The sequence below is a fragment of the Rhinoderma darwinii genome, chromosome 8 (assembly GCF_050947455.1).
Source record: "Rhinoderma darwinii isolate aRhiDar2 chromosome 8, aRhiDar2.hap1, whole genome shotgun sequence".
NCBI lineage: Eukaryota > Metazoa > Chordata > Amphibia > Anura > Rhinodermatidae > Rhinoderma > Rhinoderma darwinii.
In genome coordinates, this window is record NC_134694.1 from 111,193,801 (window position 1) to 111,221,595 (window position 27,795).

Consider the following 27,795-nt stretch of genomic DNA (forward strand, 5'->3'; position numbering starts at 1 on the left):
GAAGGAAGAAAACGGTCCCTGTAGTGCCACCTATAGGAGCTACCTTGTAAGTGAATGTCCGAACTATTAGGCTGGATTCACACGAGAATGTTGGCTACGTAAAGGATGGAACGTGTTTCGGCCGCAATTCCCGGACCGAACACACTGCAGGGAGCCGGGCTCCTAGCATCATAGTTATGTACGACGCTAGGAGTCCCTGCCTCTCCGTGGAACTACTGTCCCGTACTGTAATTATGTTTTCAGTACGGGACAGTTGTCCCGCAGCGAGGCAGGGACTCCTAGCGTCGTACATAACTATGATGCTATGAGCCCGGCTCCCTGCAGTGTGTTCAGTCCAGGACTTGCGGCCGAAATACGTTCCGTCCTTTACGGACCGAACATGCTCGTGTGAATCCAGCCTTAAAGAGCCTTAAAACATGATTAGAGGTATCAGCCAGACCTGTAGGACTCCCCACATTAGCTGGATCTCCGCAAGGAAAACCAGTACCTTCCAAGAGCTGAATCTAAGTCATCTCTCGCAGCCAACCAGAACCCTACTCTTTTCTGAAGAGGAGCAGCAACTCTGAAACAGTGCTGTTCACAGATGGGTGACTGGTTTGTTTGAAGCTCCTAGTTATGTTTTGAGGCTCTTCAATGGGTTGGACATTTACTTACAAGGCAGCTACCTATAGGTGGCACTAGAGATAGTTTTCTTCCTTCTGGAGGAGAGCTAATTTGCATACTTTCCCAGAGGTCATTGCCTGTAAGACTCCATACACCAGCTGGATCTCCGCAAGGAGAATCGGTACTATACATGTAACCTAATAGGGCATAGGTAAAATGCTTGTCTAAAGTAAATTATATAATTTGATGTTTTATCTATAGATTTTCCTAATACTGTTTTTATTGTGAATGTCACTCCCATCATGCCTCAGGGTAAAACACAGATTCCATTGTACCTTTTCATGTGCTCATTGTCGCCCCCAATAGGGCATGTGGATGAGGATTTTCTAAAGTAAACAATTCATTAATCAGATACTTATATAACTAAACCTGCGCTTTTCAATTAGACCATTCCCCTGGATCACCAGGTCTAGAAATAATACCCAAAAATATCTCATATCTAGATATGCAACACTGAGCGCAACGGATTCCATCCATTCCTATGGGATGAGACATCACAAATCTGTGTCTGGTTCTGGCTTATAGGGGTTGTCTGAGATATGAATAAAGGATCTGCTGTTATTTGCCAGAAACAGCGCCACTCTTGTCCCTGGGCTGTGTCTGATATTGCAGCACAGTGAAGTCAATGCTGCAATACCAAACACTGCCCAGGAACAAGAGCGGTGCTGTTTTTTGTAAAATACATTCATAGGCTGTAACGTATGTATCCCCTCCTTAGTTACCCACAAGCTGTAATAGGACCTGCATACAGGAATCATGGGTATATAGGCATGCATCTGTGTATGCAATGTTATCTAGGCTCTGCTCTCGGGGACCATGTTCTAACACCGGCTCTTTGTCCCATATGGCAATAATTTATTGGTTGTGAGTCTATGCCAATATGTATAGTGCTTTATATATTTCTATGTGCCATTACAGTAAATACGTCTGATAAAATCTGTGCCATTTTCAGAAATGGAAAGCTGACAGAAGAATGCCGATTTTTATAAAGGTGCCCCATATCTAGGAGAGGACGGCCATGAGCCACGAGTGCTAGGGTAGGGGCGGTAAGAAGCCACTTTGCCTTGGCCTGGGTACTTAGATGCAGACGCTAGGTCAAAGAACTGAATCTTTGTCCAGGGTGAAGGAAAGTAGGATGTAGCGGTAACTGTAGGTCTTCTTGATTCCTACAGCTTATATCTGAGATCCCAAAAGCTACAGGTTTTCTTCCCTCTCACGTGTACTGTATACAATTATATTCTGTTTACTTACCACATTGTATGAGGAAGACCAAGGTCGTAGCCAGAATGATGATCTTCATAGTCAATCCCTTCCTTGTATGCTTCCTGTATGCTTTCTCCGTCTCTTATATCTGCTTCCTTGTCCTTTATTACCAACCTACTTCTTCTAATTAACCGTAATTTCATTTATTTCACTTGCTTTAGCATCTACAGTGATGGCCGAGCTGGTGCCGCCCAAGAGCCATGGATCATACAAGTGTTGACGGGATCTATCTGGTTCTCTTGTATGGTGATTTTTGTTTATTGGGTTTGGGTCTATGTGGATATGTATGTTACATATATAGTAGAGGAATAACAATAAGATGATCAGCAGATGACATAGTACTTCCAATAGTCTAACTCAGGACAACTCTAGTTGTAGTAATGAAACCTCTTAGGATCTCGATGATGGACACGGTGGGAGTAGAAGTTTTCTTGAAGAAGCTTTCATGAAGACTGCTGTGAAGGACCTCAGCATCAAGTGATCTTCTCCAAAGTCTGATTCAGTTATTTTCAGGTGGATCTCGTGGGTTCTATATTTATGTCTTCACCTGGTCCCACCAGAGGATCTTCTGGTAGAGCAGTCCAATACCAAGTGACAAGTGATCTCCAACCCATTTCCAGCTGTAGTCCTCATTCGTTTTGAAGTTTTCTTTCGCTGATGTCATCTTCCATATTTAGAACTGGGAAAATTCTCATATAATTTGGCAACGTTCATATAGAATGGACTACCAGAATATTTTTACCCTCATGAAGGATCATTGCCTGTTGGTTCAAGGGGTATAATACAGATGTGAAAGTGGTGGCGCATTACTGTGACTTCTGGTGGAGCTGATATCAAGGAACACCACTGCTGGTGGGAGGAGGTATCTACAAGGTTACTCTGTATGATCAGGATATGTCAGACATCCATAAAAAGTTCTGAAACATCCCATTAATGGACCTGCCACAAGCATACAGACCTTGCCCTCCCTCCTGTCCCCCCACCACCACACCTCACCGTCTCCAAGATTAACACCTAGGATCCAAATATTAGGAACATGTGTGAGATATGTTAGGCATCAAATTAACAGTTATTGAAGGTGACGTGTTGGAAGCAGGAAAAAAGGGGCAACTTTAAGGATCTGAGGGCCAAATTATGATGGCTGGACAATTGGGTCAGAGCAACTCCAAAATGGCCGGTCTTGTGACGTGTTCCCGGTATGCAGTGGTTAGTACCTAATAAGAGTAGTCCAAGGAAAGACAAATGGTGAACTGGCGACAGGGTCATGGGTGCCCAAGGTTCATTGATGCGCGTGGGGAGTGAACGCTAGCCCATCGGGTCCAATCCCACAGAAGAGCTACTATAGCACTATGGTTCAAAACCTTACTGCTGGCTTTGATAGAAAGATGTCAGAATACATAGCATTGCAGCTTGCTGTGTATTGGGCTGCGTAGCCATAGACTGGTCAGAGCGCCCATGCTGACTCCTGTTCACCTGGGAAAGCACCTACAATGGGCATGTGGTCATCCGAACTGGACCATGGAGCAATACAAGAAGGTGGCTTGGTCTGCTGAATCACATTTTCTTCTACATTATGTGGACGGCCGGGTGCGTGTGCGTTCTGGGAGAGAGATGGTACCAGAATGTACTATGGGAAGAAGACAAGCCGGTGGGGGCAGTGAGATGTTTTGGGCAATATTCTGCTGGAAACCTTGGCATTCATGTGGATGTTACTTTGATACGTACCACGAACCTAAACATTGTTTAAGACCAAGTACACCCCTTCATGGCAACAGTGTTCCCTAATAGCAGTGGCCTCTTTCAGCAGGATAATGTCCCCGGTTTGAGGAACATGACAATTCCCCAGATCCCTATCCGATCGATCATCTGTGGAGGCCACGCCTCACAATTTACAGGACTTAAAGAGGCTCTGTCACCAGATTTTGCAACCCCTATCTGCTATTGCAGCAGATCGGCGCTGCAATGTAGATTACAGTAACGTTTTTATTTTTTTAAAACGAGCATTTTTGGCCAAGTTATGGCCATTTTTGTATTTATGCAAATGAGGCTTGCAAAAGTACAACTGGGCGTGTTGAAAAGTAAAAGTACAAGTGGGCGTGTATTATGTGTGTACATCGGGGCGTGTTTACTACTTTTACTAGCTGGGCGTTGTGTATAGAAGTATCATCCACTTCTCTTCAGAACGCCCAGCTTCTGGCAGTGCAGACACAGCGTGTTCTCCAGAGATCACGCTGTGACGTCACTCACAGGTCCTGCATCGTGTCGGACGAGCGAGGACACATCAGCACCAGAGGCTACAGTTGATTCTGCAGCAGCATCGGCGTTAGCAGGTAAGTAGCTACATCGATTTACCTGCAAACGCCGATGCTGCTGCAGAATCAACTGTAGCCTCTGGTGCCGATGTGTCCTCGCTCGTCCGACACGATGCAGGACCTGGGGAAGTGACGTCACAGCGTGATCTGCCAGAAGCATAGACTATGTTAGTCTATGGGGCCGTGCAGACAGTCCGTGATTTTTGCGCAGCGTGAGTCCGCTGCGAAAAACTCACGACATGTCCTATATTTGTGCGTATTTCGCGCATCACGCACCCATTGAAGTCAATGGGTGCGTGAAAATCACGCATGCCACACGGAAGCACTTCCGTTGGACGAGCGTGATTCGCACAACAGCTGTCAAACTATGAATGTAAACAGAAAAGCACCAAACTCCAAACGGAGTGTCATAATGATGGCGGCTGCGAGAAAATCACGCAGTCGCGCATCATACGGGGCTGACACACGGAGCTGTTAAGTGCCTTTTGCGCACGCAAAATGCAGCGTTTTTTTATGCGTGCGCAAAACGCACGAGCTCGTGTAAACCCCGCCTAAATGTAATATGTCATTTTCACCGTACAGTGAACACCGTAAAAATGAAACCCATAAGAAAATGTCGGAACTGCTATTTTTTTCCAATTCCTTCCATTCTGATTTTTTTTCCAGCTTCCCAGTACCTCACACATATTATTAAATAGTACCATCAGAAAGTACAATTTATCCTGTAAAAGTTAAGCCCTCATAAGACTGTGTCAACAAAAAGATAAAAAAGTTATGATTTTTTTCTTTTTTTTGAAGGTGGGGAGGAAAAAACAAAAGCATAAAAACAAAAATGAGTCTGGTCCTGAAAGAGTTAATGTTATGGCTGAACGGCGTTTATTGGAAACCTAGATCATGTGCTCTGACACTTTGTCCTATTTACTAAATTCTAGTGAACTTTTTTTTTTTTTTTAACAATTCTTCGCTTTTATAGAGAATATGACCTGAGAAAGTCATTATGTGCGATGGCGATTAGGAAACTTTTTAAGTACCTTGTACCTGATGGAAAACACCATAACAGAGGGACTATGAGAGTCTAGAAGGATAATAAGTTGCTGTGTTCACTCCCAACATAACTCCTCAATGACTCACAATAACTGTGTGTGGACATCCTCGTGATTATCACAAGGGTAGGACCTCCCATTGAAGTGCGGAGGGGGCAGGGGCGTTACCATACACTGTCTCATTGTCAAGCTCTTTTTCTTCTTGTCTATTCATTTACTTCTTCCTAAGAATCTGGGGTCTGTTTATATTGGAATTGGGCAGTGGCGTGCATAAAGGATGGATAACTCCATTGCAACGATAAAAATGAGGCTCCTTTCAGGAGCTGCTTGACACCACCATAATCCTAAGCACCTATGACAGGAGATCGTGGTGCCCCATCCCATTTTCATGACTCAAGTGTGTTTGCTAACATTTTATCACATGTGTTGACCTTATCCTTGTGCAGATTCTCACGTCCCATAAAATGACTCAAGACCAACCTGGAATGGGCCCCATCCCACCAAGAGCCCCATAGCAGACGCTATCAGTTGAGGTTAACCTACGCTATCATTTTTTTTACATGGGCACCACAGTGGCTTTAGCGCTATTATCTAAGGTCCTGGGTCCCAGTCGATACAAAATATGCTAATAAGTTAATATTATTCTTATTGACCTACGATATATCTGTGAGGGAACCTGCGAATACCGGGGTGGACAGGAACCATTATGAATGAGTACAGCTCTGCAGAACATGTTGGTGTTATATAAATAATGCGTGCATGATAAGTATATCCTGTGCTGTCACAGTTATTTCCATTCGGTTTCATTCAGAATTCCTCAAACCCATCCCCCGCTTGTCATCTGCGTTTCATTATGTGCAATAATTAGTAAGACTGAACCGAGGAAACACGTGAGAGCATTTTATTTCATTTGTAGACAGATGTAGAACATGCAAGTGATTCTGTATTGAGAATAATATGAATATAAATCGAAAACTGCAATACTGTACCTAAAGCCGTGTATGAAGCAAGCCCCCTGCTCCGTGATAAGACATGGTGAGGGTCTACATGACACTATGTCTATTTAACGTGGGTTTGGTGACGCCTTTCTGGGTTATCAGAATTTCTGACAATCATGTCATCTGCCCTCACCCCCCCCCCCCCATGCCATAAACGTCTGATGTTTGCGGGTCTTTCCTCTGGGACCTCACCTATTGGATCCCCTATTCCCCATTTGCTAATGCAAAGCGTCTGCCGGCTTCACTGGAAAGGATATGAGATATGAACCTGTGGATATGCCATGAATACTTGAGATGGGAATACCTCTTTAAAGTAGATTTCCAGTACCCAACATTTTAGGGTCCAAAATTGGAACCACTTATATTTGAATATCAGATATATAGGAAAGGAGAGTTTGCAGTTTAGACACATGTAACATCAAAAACATTAGGAAAACACCCGTATGAATACACGGACTCTTTAGCTGACTACCTTTAAGGGGTAGTCAACCACACATGCCATAAAAGTCTCATCAGTGGGGCTCCAGCATCTTGGATCTCCACTGATGTTGACAATAATAAACTCTCAGTCCCTATTTTCAGTAGCAGTGTTGTCTCTGATCCATAGAAGTCCCTGAAACCTTAAGTGATCATTTGAGAGAAGAACTCCTTTAGCTTTCTGGCACCTTCCTGGCATTAATTTAATCTTCTCCCACCACCTCATTTGTGATCTCTTCTTTCGGTTTTATTGCACTTTCTCCTTTCTTTTCTCTCTTTCCTCCCTTGCCACCACAGTGACACCTTTGCACCCACATTACTTGGCGGGTGACATTCCTGTTGAGTTTTGCACACTGAAATGACACTGGGCGCATCTGGCTCAGGGAAGGTGTACAAAAACGCCCATCTGAGCAGAGACCACAGAATTTTGGGAGTAGGGGGCGGCTTGATAGACAGTCACGGAAACGTAGATGCAACGGATGGGACCAACTCATGACACGATTGCAGACATTGGTTGCCTTAAGGACCTGCCGAAAAGACAAGAGGATGATAGAAATTATATAAACCTATAAAGTGTCAATCATTCTAATAAAGTATACACATAACACAAAAGCTACGTTATATTGTAGATCTTTATGATATCACAGGATGATTCCTATTGAGCATGCTCCTGCCAGTACATAGGCTGTTCACTCCTAAATGGTCATTGGTACACAATCTTGAAGAGCAGGTCCTCCTTCATGCTGCTTATACTGGGCCGTAAACAGTACCCATGTATGATTGAACCATGAGGGGTAATAAAAAAAAATTACTACATTTTGGGACCATGATACTTTGTAACAAGGAGCTGTGGTATTTGTCTCAAGTTTCGAGAGTTCTACTCTTCTGTGTGGGGGAAGGGAAGTGACAACTTTACCTGGTTACAATATAATACCCAGACATGTTGTCATATTTTTTAAACCCCTCACCCACTATGACCACATTGTAGGTAATACTCACTATAAAACACTACAAAAATCAGCAAACTCATCTTTGTGCCGTGTGAGTATTGTCCCTGGTTGTAATTGTTCTTCAATGTTGCCTGTTCAGATATGTATTTGACATGTAAACGTCTATGTATTTTTAAGGGGGTTTTGATCTTTATTCTACTCTGGCGGACTCGGCGGGACCATGTATTACACTGTCACCCATTGATTAAAATGGACACCATGTAATCCTGCCAATCAGCTGAAGGCCGTAGCTAAATATTATTCAGACAGAAGGAAATCTATAGAGATTGTGAAGTTATTTAAAGACTTGGAAATACCCTTTAATTGCTGGTAAATACCTCAAAATACAGAATTGTGGCTTCTTACCGTGTAGTTGGCATTGGGGTATTGTCCCTTGCAGGGTCTGATCATACATAACCTCTTCTCAGCCTTAGGGACACAACTTTCCTTATTGTAAATTATTCGCACTGAGTTCCCAAATCCACATGTGCGTGAGCATGGGGTCCACTCAGTATCTGGTTTACAGGTGTAAGGTTCTGGAAATTGCTCCTCATCCTTTTTTGTATCTGTGGAGTATAATGAGATGTCCTTATTCTTCTATTGTCATACAAAGCCCATCATGGAAAATCACAATCCTCCCGGCAAAGACAATGTCCTGACATTGAACTCCCACAAAATACTGCTCGGGGTACTTATTTACTTATACACTGCTGCTTATGAAGCGCCAACATATTCTACAGTACATTACTGTCATTAGATTCTCAGACTGACCTGATTCAACTGTGATTCACACCCTGGTATGACATGACTATCCACTGTTTGGGGCTTTTAGTTTTTTTTGGGGCAAAACCGAGCTTGTCTGAAAGGAGGAAAGCCCAAGGTTGGTGGTGGAGCTTTTTTAGCCTATCTCTAATGGAAATCTGTCACTGGTATAGCCTTCTTTATACTTCAACACCTTATGGATGCCTAGTGATCAATAATGCCCACAAGCTGGCCATCTATGAGCTCTTGGTCAGAGAGCCAAGGGGCAAGGGAATGTTAAATGTTCATAGTTAAAACTTCCCGAATTTTGTAACTGGTTTGAGTCTTCCTGTTTCCAGGGACATGCTAGATGGGCTGTTTCCTGACCCCATTATCAGAACTTTGGTGGGCATTTAGTGGGTGTAGAGGTCATAGCTTCACTAACTAATTCAGATGATGGTCTCCTTATAATTAAAACTATCTAATATTCCTCTTTCAAGCACTCTTCCATGCCCCCTCACGTGACCCTACTGTCACCGCCATACAAAGCTCCATTCCCACCGCCACACAGGTCTCCACACACAGTTGTACCTTACCACCCAAATCAATGGCTTCTCTTCTGGTCCTGATCTTTGTCTCTTCATCCATGGACACATCATCTGGAGCTGGGTAGATATCACTGGGCTCATCCCAATCTTCAACCCCACTAGACTCCTCAAGACATCTCCACTGGGCACAGCACTCTCCTGGTACTGAAGTTAGAACAATCCATAAACAATGAACATGACCTAAATATGACATCTGGAGAACTCGGACTGACCAATAGGCCCCTAAATTAAAAACATAACTCGGCAGGCATAAATTAGCACTGTATGTTTTATGTAGGAGTCCAAATGCCCTACGAGGACTTGCTGGTAAGGCAACAATGTGATCTTGATCTGCAAGTGGTACTGGTTGCTCGCCACTGGTCTTATCCTGGTCCCTAATACTCAAACTTTCTAAAATACTATATGTATATAAAAAATACATTTAAAAAAATTACTATTTACAACAACCCCATGATCACAATCACAAAAAACAAGGGAGCAACCGGCCTGAGACAATGCCCGCAGGAGGTCAGACCCACCTAAAGTAAAGGGACTTTATCCATGTGACTGCCAACACATCAATCCAAAGAAGATATTATAGGGGTAGTCCAGGATTAGAAAAAACAGCTTGCTTTTTGTCCCCAGAAACAACGCCATTCTTGCCAATGGACAAGAGTGGTGTTAATGGAGGAAAAAAGTAGACCCTTTTTTTTCTAATCTTGGACAACCCTTTTCCATATCCTTATTATTTTGTTTTTACATTATATACATTGAGCAGCATGTGTCCATTCTGAACGATAACATGTACATATGAGGTTTAGTCCGTCTCCGGTAGCTATTTTGCACCATATAACAGAATATAATGCATCTATAGACCATAAATGTTCTTACCAGTCATTAACTTCATTTCCTTGCAGTTTGGGTTGAGAGGTTTTTCTGGATCGGGACACAGGGGGACACAGTGGATATTCCCGTTCTCACATTTGCAATAACTATTACAGTCTATTTCAAAGTCTTGTCCATGAAGAATCTCATTGCCGTTGTGGAAGCAAGACTGCCGCTCGTGATGGACTTTAAGAAAGGGAGGAATAGAGATTAGAAACAAAGTTTAGGGTAAAAACAAAGGCAGTTGTGTAAATTAGATGCAATTGATGAGAACAATATAATTGTATGCATAACTGCAGCAAACAATGAAAACTGCTCCTCTACGACAGACAGCTACCATCATCAGCCATATTAGCTTTCACGGAGCGTTTTTTTTGTCACCTGGTCACTCAGAATTTTTCTTTTTGTCTCTCTGCTTTCTCTAACCTTCTCAATGAGAGGATCCGTCTCCCACCCATCCCTCTCACTGTATTGCAGGTATTGCAGCTCAGCCTCATTCAGATAAATTCTGCCAGAAAAAGCACTTGTACAAGAGCAGCGCTGTTTCTGGAAAGAAGCAGCCATATTTTTTTTTAATCTCATACAAAACTTTTTATCTCAAAATGTATTGTTATCTCTATATCATACAAAAGTCCAGGAAGCTGAGATCTGTACTGCTGTTTGCAAGGTCTCCCATCGTATCTGTATGCATTATGTTTTTTATTTAATGGCTATGAACACCTTTGAAGTAGTTTTTTTGTTTTTTTAATAAAAATGTTTTGTGCAACTCGCTAAACACTTTTTATGAAACATGACTTTTACTTTTTGGGATTCAGCTGCTTTGTATCCTGTATACAGAGCAGCTGTATCTAGTGCTGAATCCTGTATCTGTCAGGTCTCTGGAACTGATGGGTTCAGTGTCAGCGGGTCCACGCAGGATCGAGCTGCTACCGATCACATCTAAGTTCATAACTTAGATGTGATAGATAACAGGTGAATCCTGCATGTCAGAGGCACGCAGGACCCACTGACACTGAGCCCGTCAGTCCCGCTGACCTGACAAATACAGGTTTCAGCACACGATACAGCTGCTCTGTATACAGGATACAAAGCAGCTGTATCTCAAAAAGTAAAAATAATTTTTAATAAAAGTATTTAGAAAGTTTCACATAACACACTGATAGACATTTGTATTAAAAAAAAAACTATTTCAAAGTTGTAATAGCCTTTATAAAAAAATATATATATATATAAATCTTGACCATTTTAATAGATTTCTATGGGGCTTACCTGGTGAAAAAGTCTCATCAGTTTTATCGTGATCATTTTTTTACATGACCTGTCATTTTACAAGACCCCTACTACTACCCATGTGGATACATATAGATCACTATTTAGAAATATTTAGATTGCAACCATACATGGCTAAAAATCTTAGAAGCTGCTGAGCACCCCTACTGACCTGATGCTTCTCAAAGCTGAGGGTTTGGTACAATTGTATCCAGTCTAGAAAATCTGATGTGAATTAAATACATCAGTGGCAAAAATCTCTCTCCTGTTCTGATAGTTTGTTAAAATGTATCAGTGCAGGTAAAATGTATCATGTTGCAGTACTGGCTGTTTAGCTGCTCACAGAGAATTGTCGAGACTAGATACAATTCTAGCAGACGTTAAAGGGGTTGTCCCAAAATTAAATATTGTCCCCTAACCACAGGACAGGTGATAACATGCTGATCGGTGGGGGTCCGACCGCTGGGACCCCCACCGATCACGAGAACTTGGGTCCCGGTCCTCAGAATGAATAGAGCAACAGGTTGCTCATGCTCCCTGCTGCTCTATTTATTCTTTATGGGAGTGTAGGAGATAGCCGAGTGAAGTACTCAGCTATCTCCGGCAGTCTCATAAACAATGAATGGAGCGGCAGTGCGCATGCGTGCCCTACTGCTGCATTCATTCGGGACCCCCTTTTCTCATGATTAATGGGGGCCCCACCAATAAGCATGTTATCACCTATCCTGTGTTTAGGGGATAACATTTAATCTTGGGACAACCCCTTTAAATTGCGAGACGTATTAGGTCTTACAGGTTTTTAGCCTCTATATGTAAATAAGAATATTCTCATTCACTGACAGCAAACATAGATCATGAAAATGTTAAGGAATTAGAACACAGAGCATATTAGTTTCATTACACAGTGATTATGCTTAATTTGCCTAAAACCGTTCTACTGGGGCTACAGGTAACTTTTACACCTCTTGCAACCGACCAAGTTTGAGCCGAGAAAAACGGTGCGTGTGTCGGTTGGATTACCCGGCCCGACCGCGGTACAGGTGAACGGGACTCCTGGCATCATAGACGCTTATGATTCTAGGAGTCTCTGACACCTCACAGAACTGCTGTCTCGTACTAAACAGCAGGGATGCAGGGTCTTGTGCAAATTGCACTAAAATTACAACGATAATGCGACTTCAATTGTTCCCCATGAGGAAAAAAAAAGTTGCAATAGACCTTGTGAGTATTGCAAAATTTAAATTGAGAGCATAAAGGTACACGGTAACTGTGATTACACCGCACTTCAAGTCGCCATGTTGCAGTTCAGCCATAAGCTACAGGAAGGTATGATGAAGCTTAAAGACGACCCGTCACCCCTCCTGATATGTCTGTTTTAGTAAATAATTGTATTTCCCATGAAATAGCATATTTTCTTAGATCTCTTTGCTGTACTGTTGCTCTGTTATTCCTCCTAGAAATGTAGGAGTCATTTGTCAGTTGGGTGTTATCAGTTGGGGGTGTGTCCCTACATAGATTGATCACATACAATCAGTGTTGACAAAGTGAGACTGTGTAGGGATACGCCCCCTTGACAAGGGGAATGGTAACACCCAGTTGTCAATTTTTTCATACATTTCTAGGAGGAATAACAGAGGAACGGCACAACATAGAGTTCTAAGAAAATATGTTTCATTGTTACTTCATGGGGAATACAAATATTGACCATGATTTTACTGAAGGTGACCATCCAGTTGAATGCGTTAGAAGAGAAAACTTTAATATAACAAACCCTTGCACACTCCTTGCTGTCTGTTCGAGTCTCCCTGATAATCGCAGATCAAATTTTTTGTAGCATCACATGGTCTAAATCCATCACACTCAGAGTCAAGGCCTTGGACACAAACTGTGCACCCACAACCGCAAGCGTCCAGCACCGGAGATGCTCCTGGGGGACATGTAGGGACTTCCGAGCACTTGCAAATTAATGGACATCCCTGAAAGACAGAAAACAAGATATACATTAGAGAACCATGGAGATGAGCGTAATGGAGGCTTAATGGAGCACAGTGAACAATCTTACCAGTCTCTCCCCTAATGTACATGTCACAGATAATAACATCAAGCAGACGTCAATATATGACCCCATTTCCATTCATTAGCAGAGACGTCTCCAAGGATTCGCACAAGAAGCTGCCACTTTATATAAATCAACATGACATCCAGCCATTGGCTAACAAGATACTTGAGTCATAATAAGTATTTATACCATAGACAAGTATAGGACGCCTGCTCTCAGAGATAGTGGCTCGTGTGGGACAGGAAGGAAGGGCAATAGTCATATCTTATTTTCAGGGTTTTTTTCCCCTTAAAGATGAAGCTATTTTTAAGTATTTATGGTGTTTATATGCTTGAGGTGTTGCCACAATGAAAAGAGAATACACAGAACATTTGTTTCAACTTCATTGCATTCATGACACATAGATTGTCCACTTTGTTAGGGTCCCCCAGTAGTAAAATGATCACATGATGTCCTGCATTTGGGAACCCCAGTAATCAACTGTAATCAGGAGAAACGGGCTGTAAGCGTTCAGTTTCCTTGCAGCGTCACTACAGGAGAAATAAAGCATTACACAGCGTAAAATAATTTTGACTCCCCTACCCTTCAAAGCCACCATGTTATTTGATTGGTAACCAAGGGTGTCCTAAAGCTCAGCTTCAGTATAAGTCTTTGTCAAACTATTCCACATATCCCCATTTACTGGATGTTGGTAAGGGTTGACTCACAAGGTGGCAATGATGCGGCAGATAGCGGGGCAGCCCTGCTTATTCACTGTCTTGGTGCCTCTTCCAGTGATGCCTTTGGCAGACTTTAATGAGTGTGTCAAGGAGAGCGGCCCCACATTTTCCCGAGTCCCGCTCCCTGAGGCTGGGTTCACACGACCTATTTTCAGGCGTAAACGAGGCGTATTATGCCTCGTTTTACGCCTGAAAATAGGGCTACAATACGTCGGCAAACATCTGCCCATTCATTTGAATGGGTTTGCAGACGACCTGTAATTTACGCGTCGTCGTTTGACAGCTGTCAAACGACGACGCGTAAATTGACTGCCTCGGCAAAGAAGTGCAGGACACTTCTTTGCAACGTAATTTGAGCCGTTCTTCATTGAAGTCAATGAAGAGCAGCTCAAGATTTACGAGCGTCAAAGACGCCTCGCATAATGCGAGGAGGAGCTTTTACGTCTGAAACGACGCAGCTGTTTTCTCCTGAAAACAGTCTGTCTTTTCAGACATAAAAACCTCTCATCGTGCGCACATACCCTGAACTGCAATTGGACAGTGAAAAAGCAAAGCTGTCCTGGGGTGGATCTCTAGACGGGAGCCTCCGTGCCAAATGTTTTTCTAAATCATGTGAGTTGAGGGGAAGTTTATTTAATTAAAGTGGACCTTTCATCTCTCCTGACATGTTTGTTTTAGGGAGTACTTGAATTCCCTATAAAATCACACTTCTGGAGTATCTTTTCTTACAACTCTACATTGTACCGTTCCTCTGTTATTCCTCCAAGTAATGTATGAAGAAATTGACAACTGGGTCAAAGGGGTGTGGCCCTAGAGTCTGAGACTGTGAGCACTGATTGGACAGTGTCAGACTGCGCAGGGACACGCCCCTAATAACACAGTTAATTTATTCATAAATTGTAGGATGAAATAACAGAGGAACGGCACAATGCAGTCGACTGCGCTATTGATTCCGTCATTAAAACGGAAACCTGCCGTAATGGTGACAAATGGAAACCATTAGCAATGTTTCCATCACCATTGATATGCAATAAGGTTTCCGTTTGACTTTCCGTTATGGGGTTCAGCCGACGGAAACCTCAGACGGAACCCCTGTACGGAAAGTGAACGCTGATGTGAACCGTCCCTTATAGAGATGTTGGGCCCTGCCAAGGTATACTATGCAACTACCATAGCTATGCCAGCGAGTGGCCAAGCTTTAAAATACCACAGCAAAATCTAATTATATGTTGTAGATTGACCTTTTCCTTAAGAATTTCCTTGGTTTATTTATGTACAACCACAAAGGATAAAATATTAAAATGGAAAGTGCCGCCTCCCTTTTATAAAGGTCATGGGAAACCTGTTATATACAGATATAAGTCAGTCACGTGTACACACAACTGTGATATCATATGGAATGCACTTTATGTACTAGAGATGGATATATAATATATTTATGCACTAAAATAACAGTAAGGCAAGGTTCACACGAACGAGTGCAAACTCTGACCTGAAAAACTGCTGTTTTCACAGATCCCCATAGACTTGAGTACCTCCCAACTTTGAAGTATCAGAAAGAGGGGCACATTTTTTTATTTTAAGCCACGCCTCTAATCCCACCCAATCCCCACCCATACACACCCGGTTCAGCCCACACAGTATCATGCTCCCATAGTTCCTCCCACACAGTATACTGCCAAATAGCTGCCCCCACACAGTATAATGCCCTCTAGCTTCCACCATACAGTATAATGCCCCCATCGATGCACACATACAGTATAAAGTCAACACAGATGCCCCCATACAGTATAATGCCCATACAGATTCTCCCATGCATTATAATGCCCACACAGATGCCTCAATGCAGTATAATGCCCAAACAAATTCCCCCATACAGCATAATGCCCCATAGCTGCCCCCATGCAGAAAAATTCCCCCATAGCTGCCCCATACAGCATAATGCTCCATACAGTATAATGCCCCCATACAGTATAATGCCCACACAGATGCCCCATACAGTATAATGCCCCCATACCTGCCCCATACAGCTTAATGCCCCCATACAGCATAATGCCCCCATAGCTGCCCCCATATAGTTTAATGCCATCCTAGCTGCCCTTATACAGTATAATGCCCCCCAAAGCTGCCCCTAGTGCCAGTCCCACATATAAAGTGCCAGTGCCCTTGTAGATAGTGCCACAATGCCATGTAGATAGTGCCCATGTAGATAGTGCCCCTATATAGTGACACAGTGTCCATGTTGATAGTGCCACACCCCCTTGAAGATGGCGCCACCCACCCTGTAGATAGCACTACCCCCCCTCATACCAATAGACAGCGCCATTGGGACTCCCTCTAGGAGCTGAATCCCCAGCCAGAGCATAGGCCGGGGATTCTGCTCCTAGAGGGAAGCCCTGATGTCACTGTCCATATATGGACAGTGACATCAGTGGCTATTCCTTGAGCGGAATCCCCGTTGCCGACTCTGGTCGGGGATTCCGCTCCAGGAGTTGCCCCTGACGTAAATTTCCATATAAGCACAAACCCCGGCCAGATCATCGGCAACGGGGATTCCGCTTAATCAGTAGCCACTGACGTCACTGTCCTCAGGGGCTACCCCGAGCACAGCGCTTAAAGTACTGCTGTGCCTGGGGAGTCCTTGGCGAGCGGAGGAGCTTCCTCTGCTCCTCCGCGCTGAACTAATTCTGAAGCAGGTAGCTTATGGTTTCCTGCTTCAGTATTGGGTTAAACTGTATCTGCGTCCTGAGGACGCAGATACAGCTAACAGCGGGACACAACCCCCAGCCGCCCGGGACAGCGGGATACCGCCCAGGACTGTCCCGCTGAATCCGGGACGGTTTGGTGGTATGCGTAAAGTACGGTCGTTTTAATTCGGCCAACAACTACCTGCCTAATATTGTATAGTTCCCCTCGTGCCGCCAAAACAGCTCTGACCTGTCGGGCATGGACTCCACAAGAACTCTGAAGGTTCCTGTGGTATCTGGCAGCAAGACATTAGCAGCAGATCCTTTAAGTCCTGTAAATTGTGAGGTGGGACCTCCATGGATTGGACTTGTATTTCCAGCACATCCCACAGATGATCGATTGGATTGAGACCTGGGAATGGTTCACAATACAGACCCTTAGGCCGGGTTCCCACATAGCGTAAACGCTGCCGAATTTCTGCAATGGAATTCTGAGTGGAAATTTTGCAGCATTTACAGTAGCAGCAAAGTGGATGAGATTTTGAAAACGCAGCGAAAACATTAATAAATTGACTTGCGCTGCGGAAATTAAATCCGCAGCATGTCAATTTATGCTGCGTGTTCGCTGCTTTTCTGTTGCAAGTTATCCCTATTGAATTCAATGGAGAGGTAAAACCTGCAACAAACAGCCAAGTGTTGCGACCTTTGCGGCGGACTCGCAGCGATTCCACTGCAAAAAACGCAACTCAGAAAAAAAAAATGTCATACTTACCCTGAACTCCCTGCCTCTTCCATCACTCCAGCCTCCGGGGCTGCAGCGCCATCCAGGAATGCTGGACCGAACGGCAAGGAGAGCCGCGTCACGATGACAACGGCTGGGGTAAGTATGAATGTTTTTTTTCCCACGCTGCTTTCTGCAGTGGAAATTCCGTCCGAAAAACGGAATGTGCTGCGGGTTCCAGGTCGTATACGCTGCATAGTTTTTACGCAATGTATCTACCCCTGGGAACCCGGCCTTAGGGACTCCATGTGAAGACGTGCAGGGTCTGTGCACAGGACCTGGAGAAAGGGTCTTTTTGTAATGCATATTATTGGGGTTTATTGGGTACCCTAATATGTAACTTCTTTGTCCTAAGGTTGCAAAATCTAGGGGACATTTATATAAGCAAAAGTAAATGGACTTGAGCAAGAATACAGATCTGATGATGTAGCTTCTGTTGAGCAAGAGCTTGCCATAGACTAGTGCTGACTTGTTTAGCAATGGAGGGGTTAATGATAATTATAACAACCCCTCCCTAATGACAGACGAGGTGGGTTATAAGGTTAATGAGCCTACCTGTTCCTACCTCCAGAGCTGCAGAGGGTGGAAGGTAAAATGGGTTGTTGTGGTTGCTGGACGTGATCATACAACTGTGCCTATGGCCTCTTTCAGATGAGTGTATTTTACGTATGTATTTAATCTGGTTTTATGGACCGTAAAATGGAGGTAATGATACTCAATGAGGCGATACACACTGGTGTATAAAGTACTGTGGATGGAAAATGCTCATTGAAGTGTATGGAGAGTGTTAAAATACGGATGTGTCCGTATGGCGTCATTTTTTCAAAGCGGCTGTCTTACGTCTTATTAGATTATCTCGCTAGAAGATGGCACATAAGTAATGCGGATCTGCAAGGTCATCCGTAATATGTTTGTATTATGGGTGCTTACAAATAAGTTTGTCTTAAAAGAGTTAATGCCATGTCCGGGCACAGCCGACGGTGTAACCCTGACCCGATGTAGACAAGTACATTGTATTGATATTTTAATATCTATCGTTTAACAGCCACAACCAATTCACATGTGACCATACAATAACTAGGCCTCATTTACCAAAACTTAAAACTGGCCTTGTTGCCTATAACAACCAATAACCATGCAGCTTTCATTTCTTAAACTGCTCTGGGAAAATGAAAGCTGCACAGTGATTGGTTGCTATGGGCAACACGGCCAGTTTTACTCTTAAGCCGTTTTTTATAAATGAGGCCTACATGTTATATATGTGACCGCAAAGAGCCAGCGCAATGCTGTGAGATATGGGGTGAGTGGCAAAAATAATGAATGGGCAGGTGCCATGGGCATAACTGGCGCGTGTTGGTGCTTTTTATTTGTTTGATTTCTTCTTCCACCTGAGACATGTGGTGCTATGTAAATGGCGCGTGTCTGTCGTGTGCAGTAATTCTGGTTCTGTACAGATGACTGGTACGGAGACATGGTGCCCGCTGTCTGTGTCCTGCATGCTGTTTGTTAGGATGTGATGGATGAGGAGAGGACAGTATATGCTCGTAGTGCAGAGTAGATCTACGTATATGTCCTGAATGTAGAAGGGATTTGTTGCCTGCACCCTCTGTATGAAGACTGGGGGATGTGGGTTCTGTGTGTGTATAATGGAGAAGGGCTGTGGGTCCTACTTGTATATAGGGGAGTCATGTGTAAATATAGAAGGGAGGAGGGGGTGCATGTCCTGTGTATATACAGGGGTCCGGTGTAGAGAAGGGAACAGGGCTGTGGGTCCTGTATGTATATTGTGGAAGGTATGTATGGTGTGGGGGTGCATTAGTTTGTCCTCCCTCCTTTCTTCCTCTGTATTTCCAGGGCTGTGTTGTAGGAGGAGAGAGCTGGGGCTGTTGGAGGGAGGGATGGAGACTGAGGGGAGGGAAGAAGGGGGAGATGAAGACTGGGGAGGGATAAGGGGGAGAGGTAGCAGGGACGGTTTGACTGGGTGACCCCCAGCGTTCTGTGGTTTGGGGACAAGGACTTATCACGTGTTTGGACCCTGTCCTCCCTGTGGTGAGTGATCCTTCCCTCCCTGATGCCCGGCTATGTGTGCCTCACCCTGCCACCCTCCTCCCTGCACCCTGCTGTCACAGCCCTCGCCCCCCAGCTCTCCTGCATGTCACCCTCTGCACACAGCCCATGTCCTGCTCTCATCTTCCTGGATCCTCCAGTCTCCTGTGGATGTGACCTGCTTGGTCTCTCTACCCTGTGACTTCACGTCTTCCCCAGTGCATGTGTCCGCCCCTCCCTTCTCGCCATCCCCTCCAAAATTTCCAGTCTGTTCATTAAAGGGTTAAACATATAAGCAGATCGGTGGAATCCCTCATATCCCTGTGAACCAGTGGGCCCGTGCTGGGCTGCCGGGGTAGGACCACCCTTATCTAATATTATATTCTTATTATTTGTGCCCCCGAACACACAGTTGCTGTTTATAAGTATGCAAAGTATTCATTTAACCCTTGAGTCGCTCGCATGCATGGCCTCGATTAACCCCTTCAGCTCTGGGAGGGGCAGGTTCCTTGCGCAGTGACAATCCAGCGTTACTTTATTCGTACCGATACCAGACCACTAATTGAGCACGATCCTCGCAAATGTGGTGCTATATCTTTAAATTATCCACCAAAGTACTATAACAATTGTCTTGGTTACTCTGGCACTAATATGGAGGGTGCTGCATGTAACCCTACCAGCGCTGAGTCGGTTAAAAGAGGCAAAAGTCACATTTGTAAGACCTATAAGATCGAAAAGGGATCACTTTAACCGGAGCAGGTTCAGTATATTCTATTTAAAGTTGCTCGCAAGTTCCTTTGACGGACAGATGTAGTAGAGCTGAGCTTGCCCTTTTGATACTACTAACGGAGGTGGATCTGGCTCATAGATGGCGTCCGGCCACAACAAGGCCGTAAGATCTATTAGCAGACCAATATAACATATGAGCGCAATGATGACCGCAAATTAAAGTTTGACTAGTACGCGGTGACGGGAGCAGAGTTTCGTTTGAGCCCCTTTCTCCTGCACTTGGTGCGATCCAAGGACCGGTCTGTCCTCTATAGTTGTCGTCTTCTATCATAGCGGTGGAATGTCCCGATGTCTCAGAGGCTTTGCTGTTACCCATGGGCTTTTATCACCCCCTGCAAAGGAACAAGTTGCAGTACCAAATTTAGAAGTGAGAACATACTGCTGCTCCGTCACTCTGAGGACCTCACATGATGTTTTTATTGTCTATTTGTCATCCACATGGTGACCGCTGTGTTTGTTGCATGTATATGTTTCTATACATAGTTGTCATTCCTTTTTCTTGCAGGATTTGAAGTCCGGAAGGAAACCAGAAGCACAGGAAAGAGAGGAACTTATCCAGGCAAAAGACAAGACCAGGGAAGAGGAGGGGGGAAAGTTGAGAGGACTGTTGGCAGATCTCCGTAACGCACTGTTGGTGCCCTATTTGGTTTTGCAAGGTCCTTGACTTAAGTACCCCCTACCTGGGGCATAAGAAAAATGACTTGTAGATACACTCATGCTGTGGTCAGAGGGGTGCCCTCCTCTCTGGCACAGGAAGCAGAGGGGAAGGTGGACCTTGCAAGGGCACAGAGGGAAAGTGGAGTCTTCTGTGGCATCTTAAGGCAGAAACTGGGCCTTCAGGTGATGGAGCTTCCCCCAAATGAAGATCTACCCCGAGGGCAACTAATCGGCGACATGGCAGTCGTAATAGCAGATACAGCTTTAATCACACGCCCGTCAAACCCTGCGAGGAGAAAAGAGGTGAGTTCTGCCTCGCAGTCTGGGCACGATTATGTATTCATCCCATCTTTTTTTCATAATCTGCCATCTGTTCATTCCTCCTCACTCTCCGCTCTTCATCTTGCACCCAGGCAGAAGGTTTACACAAGTTATTTGAGGAGTTGAAATTTCGAGTTTGTGAAGTTACAGACGAAACTGCCACCGTGGATGCCAGCGATATCCTCTTTACGGGTGAGTGATTGCCCAGAGCTCCTTGTATGTGTTTGACAGGAACCTTCAGTGTCTGGTGGAGGAAGGTAGAGGGTTGTAGAGAACAAGTGCAGCATGAGAGAAGTCCTTGGATTTAGAAAATTTAATCTGAGAAGGAGAAATGGTGGTCACATCACAAAATTGACACTGCAAGACCAATGCAGGTGAGTGTTCGCAGAACGTATCCACTGGGAGCCATTGACCCAGCATATTCCAAAAGTGTATCCTTTTGGGGTTCTATGGGCAAAGTGTGCTTATACTGTAGCTTATGACAGAGCCTTCCGCTCAAACTAATTGTGAAAGAGCCTTTGTGAAATGGGCAACTTCTGGAGAAACTGGTGGCATCCAAAATAATGGGCGATGCCATTATGGTGTTTAAAGGGATAGCCGATTTTTTAAAAAAAAAAGAAAAAAAAAGGCTGCTTTATTTTACAAAAACCGTGCCAATCTTGACCATTGCTTTTTGTCTGGTATTGCAGCTAAGCCCCATTTATTCTATGGCTGGTGTATAATTTCTAGTCTGTTCTTATTGCAGGTGCAGAAATCTTTGTGGGTATATCCAAGTGGACCAATCTCCAAGGTGCTGAGTTTGTGGCAAAAACCTACCAGGTAGTAAACTAATGTTCAATTCTTTGAGGCATGGCAGCCACATTATTGTATTGATACCCCCAGCCATATTAGCTAAGACTTGTTCTGTGCCTGAAAGTGGCCATAGAATGACTTAAAGAATGAATGTTCTTGTCACAATATGGAGCGCTCTGGTCTTTGAGTCTTCACTGATCAGGACACGAGTTCCTGTAAAGAGCACAGGTTGGTCTTCATGATCCTTAAGCTGGGACCACTAGGTTCCCTAAAGAACTGACGCTTGAGGGTCCTGACCACCCAACATAGCAGCCTAGAATTCCCCTGTGATGTCATGGGTTTCCCTAGATGTAATAAGACTTTTAGGGCTTTACAGAGAATCCAATTTTTTTTTTATTTTTTATTCAGGCTGCTTTTGTCATCTTTCTCTTGCATTTGTCAGAGATGATGTTAGGCCTCATGCACACGACCGTGTTTTTGCGTCCGCAATTCAACCGCAAATCCACGGGTTAATTGCGGACCCATTCATTTCTATGTGGCCATACCCACTATCCGTGTTTTCACGGTTCTCCGCATGTCCGCACATCCGTGCCGCAGAAACTCCGGACATGTCCTATTATGGGCCGCAAATGCGGTGCGGACATGCCAATAGAAGTCAATGGGCCCGTGGAAATTGCGGATACACCGCCGTGTGTCATCCGCAGTTTGCGGATTTGCGGATCATGTGACCTTCTAAAGGGGGTTTGACCAAGCTTTTGGCATCCTGTTTAAAAGTCCTTTTTTTTTTTTTTTTTTTTCATCCGCATTTTTGCGGATTACATACGGATGAACTGCGGATTACATACGGATGAACTGCGGATGACATTCCACGGAACACGGTCCTGGAATTTGCGGACCAGAATAACACCACGGTCGTGTGCATGAGGCCTTAGAGTATGACATCTGAGATGTATATCTGATTCAGGCACCTAGGTCTACCTTTGAAAATATCTTGTACATAAATTTAGTTACATGTCTTATACCCCACATGTAATTCTGCTGGTTTCCTGTTAGCTCTCAGGCCGCTACCTGAGGCTCCTTAGTGCTTAGATGTCTATACAGGGAATGCTCTTTAGTGCATTCTAGGAGATGTAGTATATAAGTAAAGGAACTCCAAATTATTTGATGATTTAAAATGTTAAATGACTGTTCTGTACGTTCTCTATTCCGGTGTCTGGTCCATGGTAGAGACAATGGATAAAATGCCAGCTCTTGTGTTGTATATATTTTTCTGGCCACAGATCGGCTTGGCTTTGAATGGCCGCTTCTACTGCACAGGTCAGTCCACATATTGACCTGCCAAGAAACGCAGAAAAAGGAGTGTTATGTATTTTTAACAGCTCCCCCTCTCTATAGTACGGATTTAAAATATTCTAGTTTTTGTAAACCGCTCCTATACAGACCTACGTGTCTTTGTGGTAACAGACTACAAACAAACCCTGTGTGTAGTCAGATCCTGCAGTCATGTATTACTCCCTTCCATCTTCTACTCAAAGGGGAGAGAGAAGAGTCAAGTAACACGACTGCAGGATCAGACTACACATACATACATAGAGGCATGTATACAGGACTGGGCTGGCTTTCGCCTGGTGCTGCCCCCAAACCCTTACAGTACACATGCTGCACTCCGGCAGTCGGGTATTACTTGACTCTCTTCTCTCCCATTTGAGTAGAGGATGGAAGCGAGTAATACATGACTGCAGGATCTGACTACACAGGGTTTGTTTGGAGTCTGTGAGCTCCTATACAGACCTATGTGTCTTTGTGGTGTTTACAAAAAACGGTAGAATATTTTAAATCCGTACTATTTGCAGAGTTGCTTCATCCTTTTTATTTTAGAGGCCTTGGAGCACTAAAACGTGTTTTCAAAAGTGAACAATCTCTTTAAAATGATGATCCTTTTATGTTCTTATGTTCCCCTTGTCCATGCTCGGGTTCTCGTAGTATCCTAATCCTGGCATATAGACCGGCTGCGTCACGCTGTTTATAACTATGCCTAAAATGTTTTTATTTTCCTTCTAGGATTATGTTGTTTCCACTGTGCCACTAGCAGGAGATTTACATCTAAAAAGCTTCTGCAGTATGTGCGGCCCGGACACCCTTGTTGTTGGCAGCAGCGACACTGCTAAAAAAGCACTGCAGGTAAGATGGATGTAATAGAAGAACAGTCTGAATTTTCAAGGCAGGTGGAAAATGTGCTTTACCTTATTACAAATGTACAGATGTAGCCAAGTTTATTTTGACTCTGATAACTTGCTGTGGCGTGATATCGCACAAAAGCCATTGACAAAGTCAAGTTAAAGTTTCTCGCCACGCTGTATTTAATGCGTTTTTAAAAGTCAAGATAAAGACGGCTACATCTGTATGCACATCCATTTGCCCCTAGTAATTGCGCATATTGGACCTCACTGCCATAAATGCAATGAGAATGTAAAAGCCGTATTTAATCTTTTACCTTATCAGAGAATGGAGCAGCTGACAGATCGTCATTACGAAACGCTGACTGTGCCTGATGACGCTGCCGCCAACTGCATCTATACTCGCGTTGGACCCAAATCCAACGTCTTGGTTCACCGCAGTGCAGAGGAATATCCAAACAGTGTTCAGGTGACTATATACTTAATTTTTAACCTGCTATACGTGTCTCGTACAGATGAACATCTGCCCCTCCAAGCAGCTGGTATGGGGCCCTTGGAGAGAGTGGGCCCATTCTAGGTTGGGCTCGTTACCTGTCTTATTGGGTGGTAACACTGGTGCGGAAAAGTGTTGTCCCGGATGGTTAGGAGTGTGGTGGTGTCGAGCAGGACCTGAAAGAAGCCTCACTTTTATCATTGCTATAGGGCCCCTTGTTCTCTACCTACACCACAATGTATATAAATCTCCCAGAATGCTCTGCAGCATCTCCATTATTCATTATCAAAAATCTAGATCTTACAAATCTGTATGTATGGTCAGCGAGAGTAAAGCCCATTGATGTGTGATCAATGGGGGTCCGCTACCAATTCAATGAAGTACCCAGCACAGCGCCATTAATGCAACCGTGGCTGTGTCTGGTACTGCAGTTCTGTTGCAGTACCAGACAGTCACATGTATGGATGTCGCTGTGCCGGATATGAGGCCAATTTGCTTTTGCTTTTTTTTTTATATATATTTAGCCATAATGTATAGGCCGGGGGGGTCCAATGCCTGATCGGAGAACAACCAAAAAACCCAGAAAACCTCTTTACACCTAATGCAAGGCTGTTGGCTGTGACATGGTGCTACAGCCCCTGCCATGTGCACAATACTAGTTTCCTCGCCCATATACTATGTATAATGTGTGTAGACTTATATCTGCTTTTGTTTTCTTCATACAGGTTTTTCAGAAGCTGACAGATTATACGCTAGTCCCAGCGTCTTGCACAGAAGTGTCGAAGATCGGAGGCTGTCTGACCGCGTGCTCTATACTGATCAATCGCAAGCTGGAGATCTGAGTTGTTGGGTCAACCACGCTGACACTAAGCTGTTGGTATAGAGGCAGCCTCCCATCTCATATCAAACCACAAAGATATCAGTCTAGGGGTTATTTAGTATCATACTTACATATTTTACACTAATGCACAATGTGTATCTTCATATCTAGGAACAGTCTGAATGTATGAGGCTGCCTGTAGATTTCAATAGTTATCTGGTTAGGCATTCCTTTTATATTTTTCACTTCTTCCCATAGATCTAAATAATTCTACCTATCTGGTTATTATGGGCTCTATGCATTTTTAATGGGTTAATAGTTCTTAAAATAACATTCCAGCAAAATGAACCCATAGGTGAACATCAGAGGCCCGTTATGTTTCAGGGCTTCATTTTTAGAGCAAAAACTCCAATGTTTCCTTACAAAAATTTAGAGCAAGCCTATTTAAAGAGGCTCTGTCACCAGATTTTGCAGCCCCTATCTCCTATTGCAGCAGATAGGCGCTGCAATGTAGATTACAGTAACGTTTTTATTTTTAAAAAACGAGCATTTTTGGCCAAGTTATCACCATTTTCGTATTTATGCAAAAGTACAACTGGGCGTGTTGAAAAGTAAAAGTACAAGTGGGCGTGTATTATGTGTACATCGGGGCGTGTATTATGTGCGTACATCGGGGCGTGTTTACTACTTTTACTAGCAGGGCGCTCTGATGAGAAGTATCATCCACTTCTCTTCAGAACGCCCAGCTTCTGGCAGTGCAGACACAGCAGTGTTCTCCAGAGATCACGCTGTGTCGTCACTCACAGGTCCTGCATCGTGTCAGACGAGCGAGGACACCGGCACCAGAGGCTACAGATGATTCTGCAGCAGCATCGGCGTTAGCAGGTAAGTCGATGTAGCTACTTACCTGCAAATGCTGATGCTGCTGCAGAATCATCTGTAGCCTCTGGTGCCGATGTGTCCGACACGATGCAGGACCTGTGAGTGACGTCACAGATCTGCACTGCCAGAAGCTGGGCGTTCTGAAGAGAAGTGGATGATACTTCTCGTCAGAACGCCCAGCTAGTAAAAGTAGTAAACACGCCCCGATGTACACACATAATACACGCCCAGTTGTACTTTTGCAAGCCTCATTTGCATAAATACGAAAATGGCCATAACTTGGCCAAAAATGCTCGTTTTTAAAAAATAAAAACGTTACTGTAATCTACATTGCAGCGCCGATCTGCTGCAATAGCAGATAGGGGCTGCAAAATCTGGTGACAGAGCCTCTTTAAATGACTGTTGCTGCAGTGTCTTATATGGCCACTAGATGGTGCTCACATGCACCTAGAAAATGCAATATATTCTATCATATCTGCTAGTATTTCTAGATGGTTCCTCACCTGAACTTATATTTTGAAAAATCTGATTAATAACGTAGATGATGCCATGATTGCTGCTGTTCCCCATCTCTGTCATCAGTGCCAATACAGTTTGGAGCCAAACTGCTTAATTTCAGAGTCTATTTTATTTTTTCCGGGTAAAACTGCCTACGAATTAAAATGGGATTGTCAGACAGCACTTCCCTAGCAACCAGTCTGTCCCCTATTTTTTTTTCCCTTGGGTGTGTAGGTCTCCACTTCATAGATCTGGGGGAGCGCAGTGCAGCTTGCCAGCACTCGCCACACCTTACTAGATCTCCAGCTGCTTTATTAATCATTTATTTTTATTTTTTTTAAATACTCCTTTTTAAGCGACTTCCGCAGCATTGTGGAACAGACTCTCTTGCTAATGACGCGCTCTATTTAAAGGGAATGAAAACTGATGCTTGACTGCAGATTTTCCTGCTGGTTCTGACTAGAACTCGTATATCCACCTGTCCTATCCATATTCTGGAGTCTGTTTTAAGGTGTATCTGTCTCCTACACATCGTGGTGGTCATCTTTAAGGTGGTGCGCTAGTGATGTCTGGCTAAAAAAAAAACATTCAACCTACAAAGTGGTTACCTCTATTGTAAACCGATGACTGCTATACAATAATTGTTTATTTTTTTCCTTCCCTGTCTACCTCACTCCTTTTTCTCTACCTTTTTAATCTAATCAACACCTCCTTTCCATTGCTTCTACACCTCCATGTATTTGTTTGCAAAAATCTGATCAATAATGGAGACTGGTATGAGATATGGCATGACTGCCGCCAAGCTTTTCTTTTTTTCCTGTGTGCATGGTGCCAATTAAGTCTTGAG

At 44.0% G+C, this 27,795-nt stretch overlaps 2 protein-coding genes across 5 annotated transcripts; one reads left to right on the forward strand and one right to left on the reverse strand.

Moving 5' to 3' along the window:
* Positions 1 to 6,166: 6,166 nt before the first annotated feature.
* On the reverse strand, positions 6,167 to 13,394 carry LOC142659844 (CCN family member 1-like). Its single transcript, XM_075836359.1, has 6 exons — positions 13,290 to 13,394; positions 12,999 to 13,203; positions 9,965 to 10,144; positions 9,083 to 9,238; positions 8,112 to 8,311; positions 6,167 to 7,283 (listed from the first exon to the last, which is right to left on the reverse strand). Exons 1-6 carry the CDS (start codon positions 13,359 to 13,361, stop codon positions 6,960 to 6,962), a joined length of 1,137 nt encoding a protein of 378 aa, XP_075692474.1. The 5' UTR covers positions 13,362 to 13,394; the 3' UTR covers positions 6,167 to 6,959.
* Positions 13,395 to 18,666: 5,272 nt separating this feature from the next.
* Positions 18,667 to 25,832, forward strand: DDAH2 (DDAH family member 2, ADMA-independent). Of its 4 annotated transcripts, none has more exons than XM_075836365.1 (7): positions 18,667 to 18,773; positions 20,814 to 21,268; positions 21,379 to 21,478; positions 22,032 to 22,105; positions 24,140 to 24,259; positions 24,581 to 24,724; positions 25,474 to 25,832. In XM_075836365.1, the coding sequence occupies exons 2-7, from the start codon at positions 21,005 to 21,007 to the stop codon at positions 25,588 to 25,590; spliced, it is 819 nt and encodes a 272-aa protein (XP_075692480.1). In that variant the 5' UTR covers positions 18,667 to 18,773; positions 20,814 to 21,004; the 3' UTR covers positions 25,591 to 25,832. The 4 variants fall into 4 exon arrangements, with proteins under 4 accessions (XP_075692480.1, XP_075692479.1, XP_075692481.1 ...); XM_075836364.1 differs by lacking the exon at positions 18,667 to 18,773 and adding an exon at positions 19,407 to 19,522; XM_075836366.1 differs by lacking the exon at positions 18,667 to 18,773 and adding an exon at positions 19,633 to 19,874.
* Positions 25,833 to 27,795: the final 1,963 nt, after the last annotated feature.

Bases quoted from the DNA above. Each gene is read 5' to 3' on its own strand.
- LOC142659844 (XM_075836359.1), bottom strand. From the start codon at position 13,361: ATGGAAATGGGGTCATATATTGACGTCTGCTTGATGTTATTATCTGTG. The intron at 13,204-13,289 runs GTAAGATTGTTC...TCTGTCTTTCAG, and splicing joins GTACATTAGGGGAGAGACTG to GGATGTCCATTAATTTGCAA. The intron at 9,239-9,964 runs GTAAGAACATTT...TTCTAACTTCAG, and splicing joins GGAAATGAAGTTAATGACTG to TACCAGGAGAGTGCTGTGCC.
- DDAH2 (XM_075836365.1), top strand. From the start codon at position 21,005: ATGACTTGTAGATACACTCATGCTGTGGTCAGAGGGGTGCCCTCCTCT. The intron at 22,106-24,139 runs GTAGTAAACTAA...TTTTCCTTCTAG, and splicing joins TTGTGGCAAAAACCTACCAG to GATTATGTTGTTTCCACTGT. The intron at 24,260-24,580 runs GTAAGATGGATG...TTACCTTATCAG, and splicing joins CTGCTAAAAAAGCACTGCAG to AGAATGGAGCAGCTGACAGA.